We start from the raw sequence: 13,125 nt of genomic DNA, 5'->3' as shown, positions 1-13,125 counted from the left end.
CTGCCATGTAGAGGCGGAGAATTCATTGATATCATGAAATTGGGATTCCACAGTGCAATTGGGAGCCTGATGAAAATGTTATAGATGCCACCAATGAAAAGTTGTTTTATAAAACTTTCCTCATTTATTTATAAACGTAATGATGTAACTTGTGCTGAAATTCATTATAAAGCTTGTAATGTTAACCACAGTGGAAACGAAGTCTAACTATCCCAGTCTTTTCTCATGAAATTGAAAGATTTTCATGGAGACGGTATCCCTTTAATGTTACTGTCTTCTGACACCATAAGGGGGTGATTGGACATTACGGCAAGTGCAAGTAACAAGGCTGAGCATGTTTTCTGACAGTTTTATGTTTTAATCCTTAGGCGCTTGGATGCAAACCACATCACATCAGTCCCTGAAGACAGCTTTGAGGGTTTGGTTCAACTGCGGCACCTTTGGCTCGATGATAACAGCCTAACTGAAGTTCCTATCTATCAGCTGAGCAAACTATCTTCACTTCAAGCCCTAACACTAGCGTTGAACAAAATTACACACATACCCAAGTTTGCCTTTGCAAATCTCTCCAGTCTAGTTGTACTGTAAGTAGGTTGTTTAAATATGGAAGCTTTCTGTATGTTGCATTTATATAATTTTATGAGAAAGTGGGTGTGTAAATGCACCAGTTTTCAAATAGCAAATCAGTGGGCTGGTGGAAGATTTAAATATGTTATTTCAAGCAGCAGAAGTGGAATCATTAGAATATTTATGGTGCTATGACTTATTTTAATCCAGTCTCTACATATTTTGTGCAGAATCACTATTATATTCCAGTTTGTTGGATAAAACTGATATAAAGTATCACATGCGGAATGATCTATAATTCACATTTTTGCAAATACATCAATAGATGAGAAGTAGTTAAAGGTTGTAATGCAATTAGGTGACATCATAAACCATACACACTGCATTCAGATAATGCACTAAAATAACATTTATCTTGACATTGTGTCATAGCTTTGTACTCCCTCATTGATTTATCTTATTTTGTACAATGCATCTTTTTAAATAATTTAAAGTTTCCTAGGTTTTGGTGGTGCTCAGGCTCATTATGTCATGGAGCAGCAGGATGTGAGTGTGTGCATGCAGTTCCTAGTGTAATAAGCTCCCGAACTTGGAGATTTTTTTTTTGCAAATGAGCAACTCAAATCTCTGGATTAACCTTCCACAAGTCCCCTGAGGGTGTAATCCTGTACTTGTTTACATCAAAGAGTTTTAATAGCTTTTATGTACCGCCATGTGGTGTGGCATAGCATGCACACCAAGGAATAAATATGTGCAGTGCCAAGTAACCAGAAGTTTAGAAGTTTTTTTTTCTATTTAAGAGCTGTTTCCCATGTGCGTAATTTCCCAACTGAAGGGGCTTGAAATGAGGAGCTGCACTCAGGATTCTACTGATGCTGTTCTAAAGCTAGAAGTTTCAAATGGCTAGCTTGGACTGTATAAGCATTCTGGATGGAGATCCTCATTTCAAAACTCAGCTGAGAAATGCTGCACAGTGCAGGGGCCCTTAAAGAACAAGCATCACTTCTAAAACTGGTTACTTGGCAGTGCACATATGTTTTCCCTGCTGTGCGTGCTTATGCCACATGGCGGTAACTAAAAGCTATTAAAATTCTTTGCAAATACAGATTTTTGCCCTTAGGAAACTGGTGGAAGGTTAATGCAGTTTATTTTTTAATTATATGTAAACACTTAAGTGAATAAGAGTTGAGCCTTTACGAATGGTATTCTGTACCAAGTGTTGCACATCTCTAACAGTCTTGCCTTTAACTTTAACTTTTCAACAAGACTGAAGTCTGTAGATATTGGACTAAGTACTTTTTAAAAATGCACTCACTTATGGTATTAAGAGGTGAATGGGAGTGCACCTTGGAGATGTATAAAATAGAGAAATAGAAAAGGTAAAATTAGAACACATTTCAAACCATGAATGCAGGTTAAGAGGTCGTGAGTATAAACTGGGGAAAGGAATGTTCCCAAGTTCATTACTGGTGTTAGGAAGCACTTCTTCACTCAGAGTGATCAATATATGGCATGCTTTTCCAGATATGCCAGTAGAGGGTAACTTTAGGAATGACTCAAACTGGAGTTGGATGCTGTGCATAGGAAACTGTAGCTTTCTATGGAAGGAAGAGCTGAACAGCCTGCTTCATCAGCACTTATGTTTGCAGTTCTGTGCAGGCCAGTCTTCTATCTTTGTGACCTTGCCTGTTTGAATTTTGCAATTGGAATATACATGCTTCATTATGGCTACCCAGTTCTGTTGTGCAGCTTTACATCACTTGAATAGAAGAGTTTTAAAATGAGTTTGATCCTAGATCAAACTTGCATCTGATGAATACTTAATTAGCAAAATATTTCACTGGGTTTTTATAGTTCTGTACTTATATACAACCAACTGCACTAAGCATTGGCATGGTTTAGTTACTCCATTATGTTAATAACTGTTGGAGGTCCAGTCCTCCTGATGTGGTCTTCCTATTCCTCTGGTTCAGGTGGGTGTTAAAAGTTGCATGGAACTATTCAAAGAGTAGGGAGTTCTCCTTGTGCCCTGGTCAGCAATTTTCCTAGCCAACACCACAAATAAAAACATTAACTGATCATGTATCTGATTGCTGTTTGTGAAATCTTGCTTTTTTTCAAAACAGCTGCAACTTTTACTGACTTCACAAGTCATTGTACATCAAAGTAACTTTTGTACATGTGAGCACTTTGAGAAGTTTTTTTGGGATGTGAGATGTGGTTAATGTATTAAGAATGGCTGCAGTGTACAGATACTTTTTGCCTTTTGATACTGACCTTTCTGCTTTCTTCCCCATTCATTTTCCCTTAGGCATCTTCACAATAATAAAATTGACACAATAGATATCCATTGCTTTGATGGGCTTGACAATCTGGAGACACTGTAAGTACTTATTTTTTCTTTTGGACTTCTGACCGAGCAGTGAAGCATAAGTCTAAAGAATGGCAGAGAATGACTAAAAGGTTAATCAGGAGAAGGAAATAGAGTATGAGAGGAAGCTAGCTAGAGGTGTAAAAATGGATGGCAAGAGTTTCGACAGGTATTTAAAAAGGAAAAGAGTAAGTAAAGTGAGTGTTGATCCTCTAGAGTGTGAGAACGGGGAGTTAATAGATAATAAGGAAATGGCGGGTAAAATGAACAAATATTTTGCTTCCGTCTTCACTGTAGAGGATTCAAGAAACATTCCGACAATAGCTATAAATCAGGAGGTGGAACAAAGAGAGGAATATGGTGAAATTACAATCACCAGGGAAGCAGTACTGAGCAAACTGATGGAGCGGAGGGCTGACAAGTTCCCGGGTCCCAATGGGCTTCATCCTAGGGTCTTAAAAGAGGTAGCTAATGAGGTAGTTGATGCGTTGGTGTTAATTTTTCAAAATTCATTAGATTCTGGAAAGGTTCCATCAGACTGGAAAGTAGCAAATATAACCCCTCTATTCAAGAAGGGGGGGGCGGGGGGGAGGCAGAAAACCGATAACTATGGGCCAGTTAGCTTGACGTCTGTCATGGGGAAGGTGTCAGAATCGATCATTAAGGAGGCTATAGCTGGGCACTTAGAAAAACTCAAGGTAATTGAGAATAGTCAGCATGGTTTAGTGAAAAGGAAATCATGTTTAACCAATTTATTGGAGTTCTTTTGAAGGAGGAACATGCACTGTGGATAAAGGGGAGCTTGTTGACATACTGTACTTGGATTTCCAGAAGGCATTTGACAAGATGCTAAATAAAAGGTTATTGCGCAAAGTAGGAGCTCATGGTGGTGCGGGTAACATATTAACAAGGATAGAAGATTGGCTGGCTAGCAGAAAACAGAGTGTATGCATAAATGGGCCCTTTTCTGATTGGCAGGATGTGATGAGGGAAGTCCCGTAGGAGTCTGTGCTGGGGCCTCAACTTTTTATAATTTATATCAATGACTTAGATGAGGGGATGATGGCATAGTAGCTAAATTTGCAGATGACACAAAGATAGGTTGGAAGGTATGTTGTGAAGAGGACATAAGGAGGTTGCAGACCGATATAGATAGATTGAGTGAGTGGGCAAAAATCTGGCAGATGGAGTATAATTTGGGAAAATGTAAAGTTGTTCACTTTGGCAGGAAGAATATAAAAGCAGAGTATTACTTAAATGGAGAACGACTGCAGAATTCCAAGCTGCAGAGGGATCTAGGTGTTCCAGTGCATGAGTCACAAAAGGTCAGTATACAGGTACTGCAAGTAATAAAGGAGGATAATGGAATGCTATCCTTTATTACAAGACGAATTGAAAATAAAAGTAAGGATGTTGTGCTTCAGTTATACAGGGCATTGGTGAGACGACATCTCGAATATTTTGTGCAGTTTTGGTCTCCTAATTTAAGGAAGGATGTAAATGCGTTGGAGGCGGTTCAGAGGAGGTTTACTAGATTGATACCTGGAATGAGCAGGTTGTCTTATGAGGAAAGGTTGGACAGACCGGGCTTGTTTTCACTGGAGTTTAGAAGAGTGAGGGGAGACTTGATTGAAGTACATAAAATCCTGAATGGTTTTGACAAGGTGGATGTGGAAAGGATGTTTCCTCTTGAGTGAGTCCAGAGCTAGAGGGCACTGTTTTAAAATTAGAGGTTGCCTTTTTAGGACAGAGATGAGGAGAAATGTTTTCTCTGAAGGTTGTGCAACTTTGGAACTCCCTGCCTCAGAAGGTGGTGGAGGCGGGGTCATTGAATATTTTTAAGGTGGAGGTGGATAGATTCTTGTTGAGCAAGGGAATCAAAGGTTATTGGGAGTAGATGGGAGTGTGGAATTCAAGACAAACAGATCAGCCATCATCTTATTGAATGGCGGAGCAGGCTTGAGGGGCCTAATGGCCTACTTGTCCTAATTCGTATATTTCATTAACTGCAGATGAATTGTCTGTGCAATCCAACTCCCGGTATATTTGAACATTTGCTGAAACCATTTCTCTTTTGCTTGGTGGTTTGTGATATTAACTTGTTGGTTTTTAATGATTTAGATCTTACAGTAGTGTGTAGGAAATTGGCAGGATCCACCTCCTGTGCAATTGTGGCATGTTATCTTCAAAAATTAGTTTTAAATTTTAAATTCATAACATTGTATTTCCAGTTGAGATTTATTTTCACTTCAGTTGCATTTTTAAATACATTTGTACTTTGAACTTAATTTTCTGAGAAGCAGTTTTGTTTGTCTGATTTTTTTTTTCATGTTCTCAATGACATTCTCTGGTTTTCTGTTTTTTTTTGTAAGATCTTTTGAAAGTATCAATCAGTTGGCTTCAATTGTGTCCATTTTTAATTGAGAACCAAGTTGTGGATTGACTGTAATTGTGACAGAACATGGATTGTCTGTATTCTGTAAATCTATTGTACACTGTTACATGATGCACAAGTTATTATTAGCAATTGAATTTGTTTGGCATTTGAACTCTGATACTAACTTCACCTTGGTGAAAATTTATGCATGTTTTATTTTCTGCTACTCATTGTTCACAAAGCTTGCAATGATAAGAATTTTTACCTGATGTTTTTGTTTATGTCTTTAATCATTAGGGACTTGAACTACAATAACCTGATGGAGTTTCCTGAAGCGATCAAGTCCCTTCGGAATCTGAAAGAGCTGTGAGTTAAAAATGCTGTATTTATTTTTAGTGCTTGAAACTGATCAAAATAGAATGGAAACTATTCATTGGTTTTCATTGACACTTGTTTCAATGCTTGGGAAATTACGAGATGACAATAAGTTAAGCATGGTTTCTGGAACCCTGATTACTGTACTTATTATGAAACTTGATTAAAGACCCCATTCTATCTTACTCACGTGACTTCTGGGGAAACTGTGCGAAACTCAGCCAAAGCTGAATGAATGAACTGTGGTGCATAGACAGCAATTTATTTAGTCCCAGTCTTTCAAATATTTTGTAACTGCCCAAAGGTTTCTCTGACAGAAAGAAACCTTGGATCAGGAATAGTTAAAGCTGCTGTGACCCATTACATTTTAGCATGAAATGCTAAGGAACAAAAATGTAATAGTGCCTGATCTTAATGCTACTGCTAGTTGATTTACTTAAGGTTTATAGGTGGAGGAGGAGAGCATAAATCTTTTTTCAATTATATACACTTTATTAAATAAAAACACAAGATGTCTCAAGAGTTACTTGTCTACCCTCATGGTTGGATCAGTCTCCTTAATGTGGAGCTTATTCAAGGAGCAGCTACTGTGTGTCCTTGATAAGTATGTACCTGTGAGGCAGGGAGGAAGTTGTCGAGCGAGGGAGCCGTGGTTTACTAAAGAAGTTGAAGCGCTTGTCAAGAGGAAGAAGAGGGCTTATGTTAGGATGAGACGTGAAGGCTCAGTTAGGGCGCTTGAGAGCTACAAGCTAGCCAGGAAGGATCTAAAGGGAGAGCTAAGAAGAGCAAGGAGAGGACACGAGAAGTCATTGGCGGATAGGATCAGGGAAAACCCTAAGGCTTTCTATAGGTATATCAGGAATAAAAGAATGACTAGAGTTAGATTAGGGCCAATCAAGGATAGTAGTGGGAAGTTGTGTGTGGAATCAGAGGAGATAGGGGAAGTGTTAAATGAATATTTTGCGTCAGTATTTACAGTAGAGAAAGAAAATGTTGTTGAGGAGAATACTGAGATTCAGGCTACTAGGCTAGATGGGATTGAGGTTCACAAGGAGGAGGTGTTATCAATTTTGAAAGTGTGAAAATAGATAAGTCCCCTGGGCTAGATGGGATTTATCCTAGGATTCTCTGGGAAGCTAGGGAGGAGATTGCAGAGCCTTTGTCCTTGATCTTTATGTCGTCATTGTCGACAGGAATAGTGCCGGAAGACTGGAGGATAGCAAATGTTGTCCCCTTGTTCAAGAAGGGGAGTAGAGACAGCCCTGGTAATTATAGACCTGTGAGCCTTACTTCGGTTGTGGGTAAAATGTTGGAAAAGGTTATAAGAGACAGGATTTATAATCATCTTGAAAAGAATAAGTTCATTAGAGATAGTCAGCACGGTTTTGTGACGGGTAGGTCGTGCCTCACAAACCTTATTGAGTTTTTCGAGAAGGTGACCAAACAGGTGGATGAGGGTAAAGCAGTGGATGTGGTGTATATGGATTTCAGTAAGGCATTTGATAAGGTTCCCCACGGTAGGCTATTGCAGAAAATACGGAAGTATGGGGTTGAAGGTGATTTAGAGCTTTGGATCAGAAATTGGCTAGCTGAAAGAAGACAGAGGGTGGTGGTTGATGGCAAATGTTCATCCTGGAGTTTAGTTACTAGTGGTGTACCGCAAGGATCTGTTTTGGGGCCACTGCTGTTTGTCATTTTTATAAATGACCTGGAAGAGGGTGTAGAAGGGTGGGTTAGTAAATTTGCGGATGACACTAAGGTCGGTGGAGTTGTGGATAGTGCCGAAGGATGTTGTAGGGTACAGAGGGACATAGATAGGCTGCAGAGCTGGGCTGAGAGATGGCAAATGGAGTTTAATGTGGAAAAGTGTGAGGTGATTCACTTTGGAAGGAGTAACAGGAATGCAGAGTACTGGGCTAATGGGAAGATTCTTGGTAGTGTAGATGAACAGAGAGATCTTGGTGTCCAGATGCATAAATTCCTGAAGGTTGCTACCCAGGTTAATAGGGCTGTTAAGAAGGCATATGGTGTGTTAGCTTTTATTAGTAGGGGGATCGAGTTTCGGAGCCACGAGGTCATGCTGCAGCTGTACAAAACTCTGGTGAGACCGCACCTGGAGTATTGCGTGCAGTTCTGGTCACCGCATTATAGGACGGATGTGGAAGCTATGGAAAGGGTGCAGAGGAGATTTACTAGGATGTTGCCTGGTATGGAGGGAAGGTCTTACGAGGAAAGGCTGAGGGACTTGAGGTTGTTTTCGTTGGAGAGAAGGAGGAGGAGAGGTGACTTAATAGAGACATATAAGATAATCAGAGGGTTAGATAGGGTGGATAGTGAGCGTCTTTTTCCTCGGATGGTGATGGCAAACACGAGGGGACATAGCTTCAAGTTGAGGGGTGATAGATATAGGACAGATGTCAGAGGTAGTTTCTTTACTCAGAGAGTAGTAAGGGCGTGGAACGCCCTGCCTGCAGCAGTAGTAGATTCGCCAACTTTAAGGGCATTTAAGTGGTCATTGGATAGACATATGGATGAAAATGGAATAGTGTAGGTCAGATGGTTTCACAGGTCGGCGCAACATCGAGGGCCGAAGGGCCTGTACTGCGCTGTAATGTTCTAAAAATGTTCTAAAAATTCTAAAATTGTCAGCCTTGGCTCAGTGGTAGCACTCTTGCCTCTGAGTTGGAAAGTTGCAGATTCCAGTCCCATTTCAGAGACTTGAGCACGTAATCTAGGTTGACGCAATGCAGTACTGAGGGAGCACTGCACTATCAGGTGCTGTCTTTCAGATGAGACATTAAAATGAGGCGCAGTCTGCCCTCAGCTAGCTGTAAAGGATCCCATCGCACTATTCGAAGAATTCTTCACAGTGTCATGGCTAAAATTCATCCCTCAACTAACATCACTGATGTAGATTGTTTGGTTATTGTCTTGTTCATAGGACCTTTCTGTCTACAAATTAGCTTCTATGTTTCCTTATACATCAAAAATAGTTCATTGGGTGTAAAGTGCTTTGGGACGTCCAGAAGTTTTGGAAGGCATTATATAAGTGCAAGTTTGTTCTGAAATAACCTTTCCCTTCAGAAATGGTCCTTTCTTGAGAATTTTATTTCTAAGTGCCAGAACTTGCTGTTTATTCCAATGTTACAAAAGGATTAAAAGATATGTTGCCTGTCATGCTACATTTGAAAATATTTGTCCCATTAGTGTCAGCATTAAGTTAGATTTGTAGGTGGTATGCTACCATTTTAGGTGACCGACTGCAGTGTGGCCTGTGTAATAAGGTTCTTTCACCTTCACATCCCAACCACAGATTAGTGTTTGTGCAGCTAGTTTAGAAAGGGTTTTTACCATCATAAACCTGTGTTAGCAGTAATGAACGAGCAATTTGTGATTCATAGCATTGCTCGATGGACCAGGATTCACCCTATAGTGCTTTTTTAAAACGTGCTAATGTTTAAGAAATGCTGTGGTTGCTTTTGCCTAATATGGGGGGATTGCCAGTATATTTCACATTGTCTTATTGTATTAAATTACAGAAATACTTATAGATGCCCACATCCCATGAACGAATAAAAAAAAAAGTTATTGCAGTGGTTGCCTGCTCCTTTTCTAATTGTGGTTCACACATTATTTACGGAATTAGCAATAACAAATATTTGGTTTGAAATAACTTGGTTGTTCTAGTTATTGCTGTACAGAATCTGAATGCATTAAAATCTTTCTCTAATTTTTTTTTGTATGATTTTTATTGCGTAGTACTTTAAATCTGCTTCTCGAGTGCATTAGACACACTGCTACTTTGAAAGTATAATAAATTAAATAAAATAAGACTATTATATTTATAACGTGACTAACTTTTAAAAGGTTAAGTGGGAAATCCATATGATTGGCAGTACAAATGCCTGAGTAGTACTTGAAAGGAACTATGCCATTGCCTATCAAAAAGTTTATGATCAGAGATATGTAAAAGTGTAAAAATATGATTAGAGCATTTTTTAATAAAAATCAAGGCTCAGAAACTGTACCAGGAGATTAAGAAAAAAATCTAATTGAGCTTCAATATAAAACTAAGCTGACAAATTCAAAACTGATGCTGAAAATTCATTCAAAGACATTTAGGATAGGAAGTGAGAAGAGTAATATAAAACAGCTAGGGTCACAGAACTTTGGACAAAAAGAAAACTATAGAATAAAATACATGAAGAACTGTGCCTTAAGGTAGACTTTTGGTCCAGTCAGCAATTTCAATGCAAATTTTGCCGAAACTTGCACACATTTTGAAATGTGGTTTATCTCTCTCCCTCCCCCCTCCCAAGTTTCTGCTTCAACTCATTTGCATTTCACTATAAAATCTGCCATGAACCTGGGCAATTGGGCAGTGTTTTAAAACAATTTTTTAAAATTGCTTTAATCATATTCCTTGATGTATTTAAGAGTGGTAACTTGGTAAAGTTTGTTTAATACAGCTGAAAATAGGTTTATCACAAAAAAATCTATATCACAACAGAATTCTAAATCGCAGTGTCAATCCACCACCTGTGAGTAATCCGATTTTTAAATGGTTTTTAAAACTTCCTTATATATGGGTCTGTGGTAGGCTGATTGATTGATAAGATAGATTGCCATGGTTTGTTAAGAACCTCATTATCGTTGTATCATGTGACTAACAGGATAGTAGAAACCGAACTAGGCGGAGCTTGGTCGTCCTGTCGTCTAACAATTCTTGTGATCTGATGTATTACAGGACTGCCCTTAAACCTTAATATAGGTTTGCCTGAAAGACTGTGACCTAAAACATCAAACCAAAATGTAAAGTTGAAAACCGATCAAATTACTAAGTTAAACAAAATTGTCAGTTTTACGGTTCATTTTACCTTTCAAACAAAAGCGAGAGAGATTGTGTCCAAATTTTGAAATGTGATCAGCTAGAAATTGGAGACTGTCAAATATTTGGCATAGTGTTTTGTTTTGACTTTAATGAGCTTAAAACTAATCTGTGTTTGTTTCTTGGTGCAGTGGTTTCCATAGTAACAACATTGCAGTAATTCCGGATAAAGCTTTCAATGGAAACCCTTTACTTCGAACTATGTAAGTAGAACTCTCCCCACTTAATATTTTTGTTTTTGTTTCATGCTTGTCTCTGGGTAGGTTGACCAACCAGTTTCTTATTTTTCAGACACCTGTATGATAACCCAATCTCTTCTGTGGGGATTTCTGCTTTTCAGAATCTGTCTGAACTCCAGTCTCTGTAAGTTCTTGGATTTGTGTGAAATGATGAATATATAAATGTCAAATATTAACATGACATATGAAGGGCCAGTGTCTTAATAGTGACTTGAACAAGGAAAAGGTTTTTAAAAGGAAGAGAGGGGTATAGCCTTTTAGGCAAGGGATTCCAAAGAGTAGAACTCGGCCAGCTGAAGGACTGTCACCAATGATGCAACAAAAGAAAAGGGGTGAAAAAGCCTGGAGTCTTAGGAATGGGGAAGTCGGGGTAGAATATAAAGTTGTAGAAGATTCTGCAGGTAGAGTAGGCCAAGTCCATGCAGGGTTTCAAAGGTTATCATACATATTATCTGTTTCAGGTCACCTTTTTAAAATCTAAACATTCGTCTAGACTCAAGGTACTTAACAATTGAAGCATCACAACTTACTCCAATCTTGTCCTCACCAGACATCTACATAGTTGGGGGCTGTTGCATGGTAACCTTGGATGGTTTCCCCTACCACCTTTCCAAATCCTGGAGTTCTCAGGCTGCCTGTGCTGCTCTTACCATCTCAAGTAGAATCAACTGGCTCAGCGCAGTCTGTGGATTAAATATGGGACATTTCTGGCCCTTGTTGCACATCAGCTCACTCTGTACACCTGCTTAGCTAACAAACAGTGAAGCTCAACTATTATAAAAGGTTGATGACAATCCACTTAATGGTATATCTTCACACTGTTTTGATCCCATTCACTTTTAAGTTACAGCTTACTAACTATAAGGTAACAGAAACAACTCCAAAGTGTACAAAAATAAACAAGGCTTTGGGAAAGTAAACAGAGGAAATTATAACCTACATTTTCTGATGTTAGAATTTAGATTATAAGCTTTTTATTTACCAAATTCAGATATTCTGTGGACAGATATAAGATGCATAAAATATTTCCTTTAAATATTATCAAATTACTGGTGAAAGACCTTTGATTTTTCACTGCATTATACTGAACCAGTCAGTTGGTTCATTGAAGCTATGTTAGAAATATCTGAATTATTGTGCTGCTGTCACTATCATAAACTTATCTGCTAATAAATAAAGAATAATGCTATTGCTGGCATGTGATTAAAAATGTCTTGCCCTTAGTGGATGAATAATTCTAGAAAGGCAAAGGCAGTAAGTACAATTTGTTCATTAAGCTGCAGATAAAAAATTGTGTCCAATGTTCGGTGTAATTTTTATGAAGAATGTTGAGGCCACGCAAAGAGTTCAGAAGAAATTTGCTAGTATGATCCGAGGGATGGACGGCTTTAGAAGAAGAAAGGCTTGTGAAACTGGGGCTCTGTTTCATTAACCAAGAAGGGTTATGAGAAGACCTGGCAGAGGTGCTTAAAATTGAGGGGTTTTGTTAGTCAATGAGGAAGAAAAAACTATTTCCACTGGTTAATGAGTCAGTAACTGGGAGGAATAGTTTTAAGATCATTATCAAAGGAACAAAGGGAAATGTTTTTTAAAAATTATACATCACTGGCAAGGGCAGCATTTATTGCCTTTTGTTAAAGGTGAACCCCCTTTAAGTATGTCTGTGAGGTGAATCCTCTTTATGTAGGTGAATCTGGAGGGTAAAAGAGACAAAATACATTCTGTTCTGTCTTTGAGCATTTTTTTAATATTAATTTACTGCAGTGTATATACTGAACTTGTTAAATTGTGCCTAACCGGCACTGTACATGATGGGGACAGCATATCTTCTAACTATATGCGAAGAGAAATCGCGTGCCAGTAATAATGCCAGAACTGCCTTTTAATCTACCCTTTCCTCCATCGTAATGTCAAAAGTGAGGATGTTCGCTCACAATTGCACAGTGTTCGTTCCATCCACAATTGCTCACATAATTAAGCAGTCTGTGTCCCCATGCAGCAAGACCTGGACAACATTCAGGTTTGGGTTGCTCAGTGGCAAGTAACATTTGGTGCCACACAAGTGCCAGGCAATGACAGTTTCCAACAAGAGAGTCTGACCACCTCCAGTGTTCACATTACCATTGCCGAATTCCATCCCATCAACATTCTGGGGATCACCACTGACCAGAAACTTAAATGGGATGATGCTGACTCTATGATTCTATGACCTCCACACAAAAGCTGTGGCTACAAGAGCAAGTCAGAGACGCTGGCTATTCTGCAGCACTTAACTCACCTTGTGACTTCCCAAAGCTTTTCCACCATC

General features: G+C 38.8%; 1 protein-coding gene across 1 annotated transcript in view; it reads left to right on the top strand.

The window, feature by feature from the left end:
• The window catches only part of lgr4 (leucine-rich repeat containing G protein-coupled receptor 4), a 183,217-nt gene that overhangs the window by 140,588 nt on the left and 29,504 nt on the right, over window positions 1–13,125 (top strand). Inside the window, exons 5-9 of the mRNA XM_068046475.1 lie at window positions 369–584; window positions 2,879–2,950; window positions 5,613–5,681; window positions 10,710–10,781; window positions 10,870–10,941. Of these exons, the coding sequence (XP_067902576.1) occupies window positions 369–584; window positions 2,879–2,950; window positions 5,613–5,681; window positions 10,710–10,781; window positions 10,870–10,941 (501 nt within the window). The remainder of the gene's footprint in view (window positions 1–368; window positions 585–2,878; window positions 2,951–5,612; window positions 5,682–10,709; window positions 10,782–10,869; window positions 10,942–13,125) is intronic.

This window comes from Heterodontus francisci, chromosome 14 (genome assembly GCF_036365525.1).
Source record: "Heterodontus francisci isolate sHetFra1 chromosome 14, sHetFra1.hap1, whole genome shotgun sequence".
Taxonomy (NCBI): Eukaryota; Metazoa; Chordata; class Chondrichthyes; order Heterodontiformes; family Heterodontidae; genus Heterodontus; species Heterodontus francisci.
This window is presented reverse-complemented; position numbering and strand designations above follow the sequence as displayed.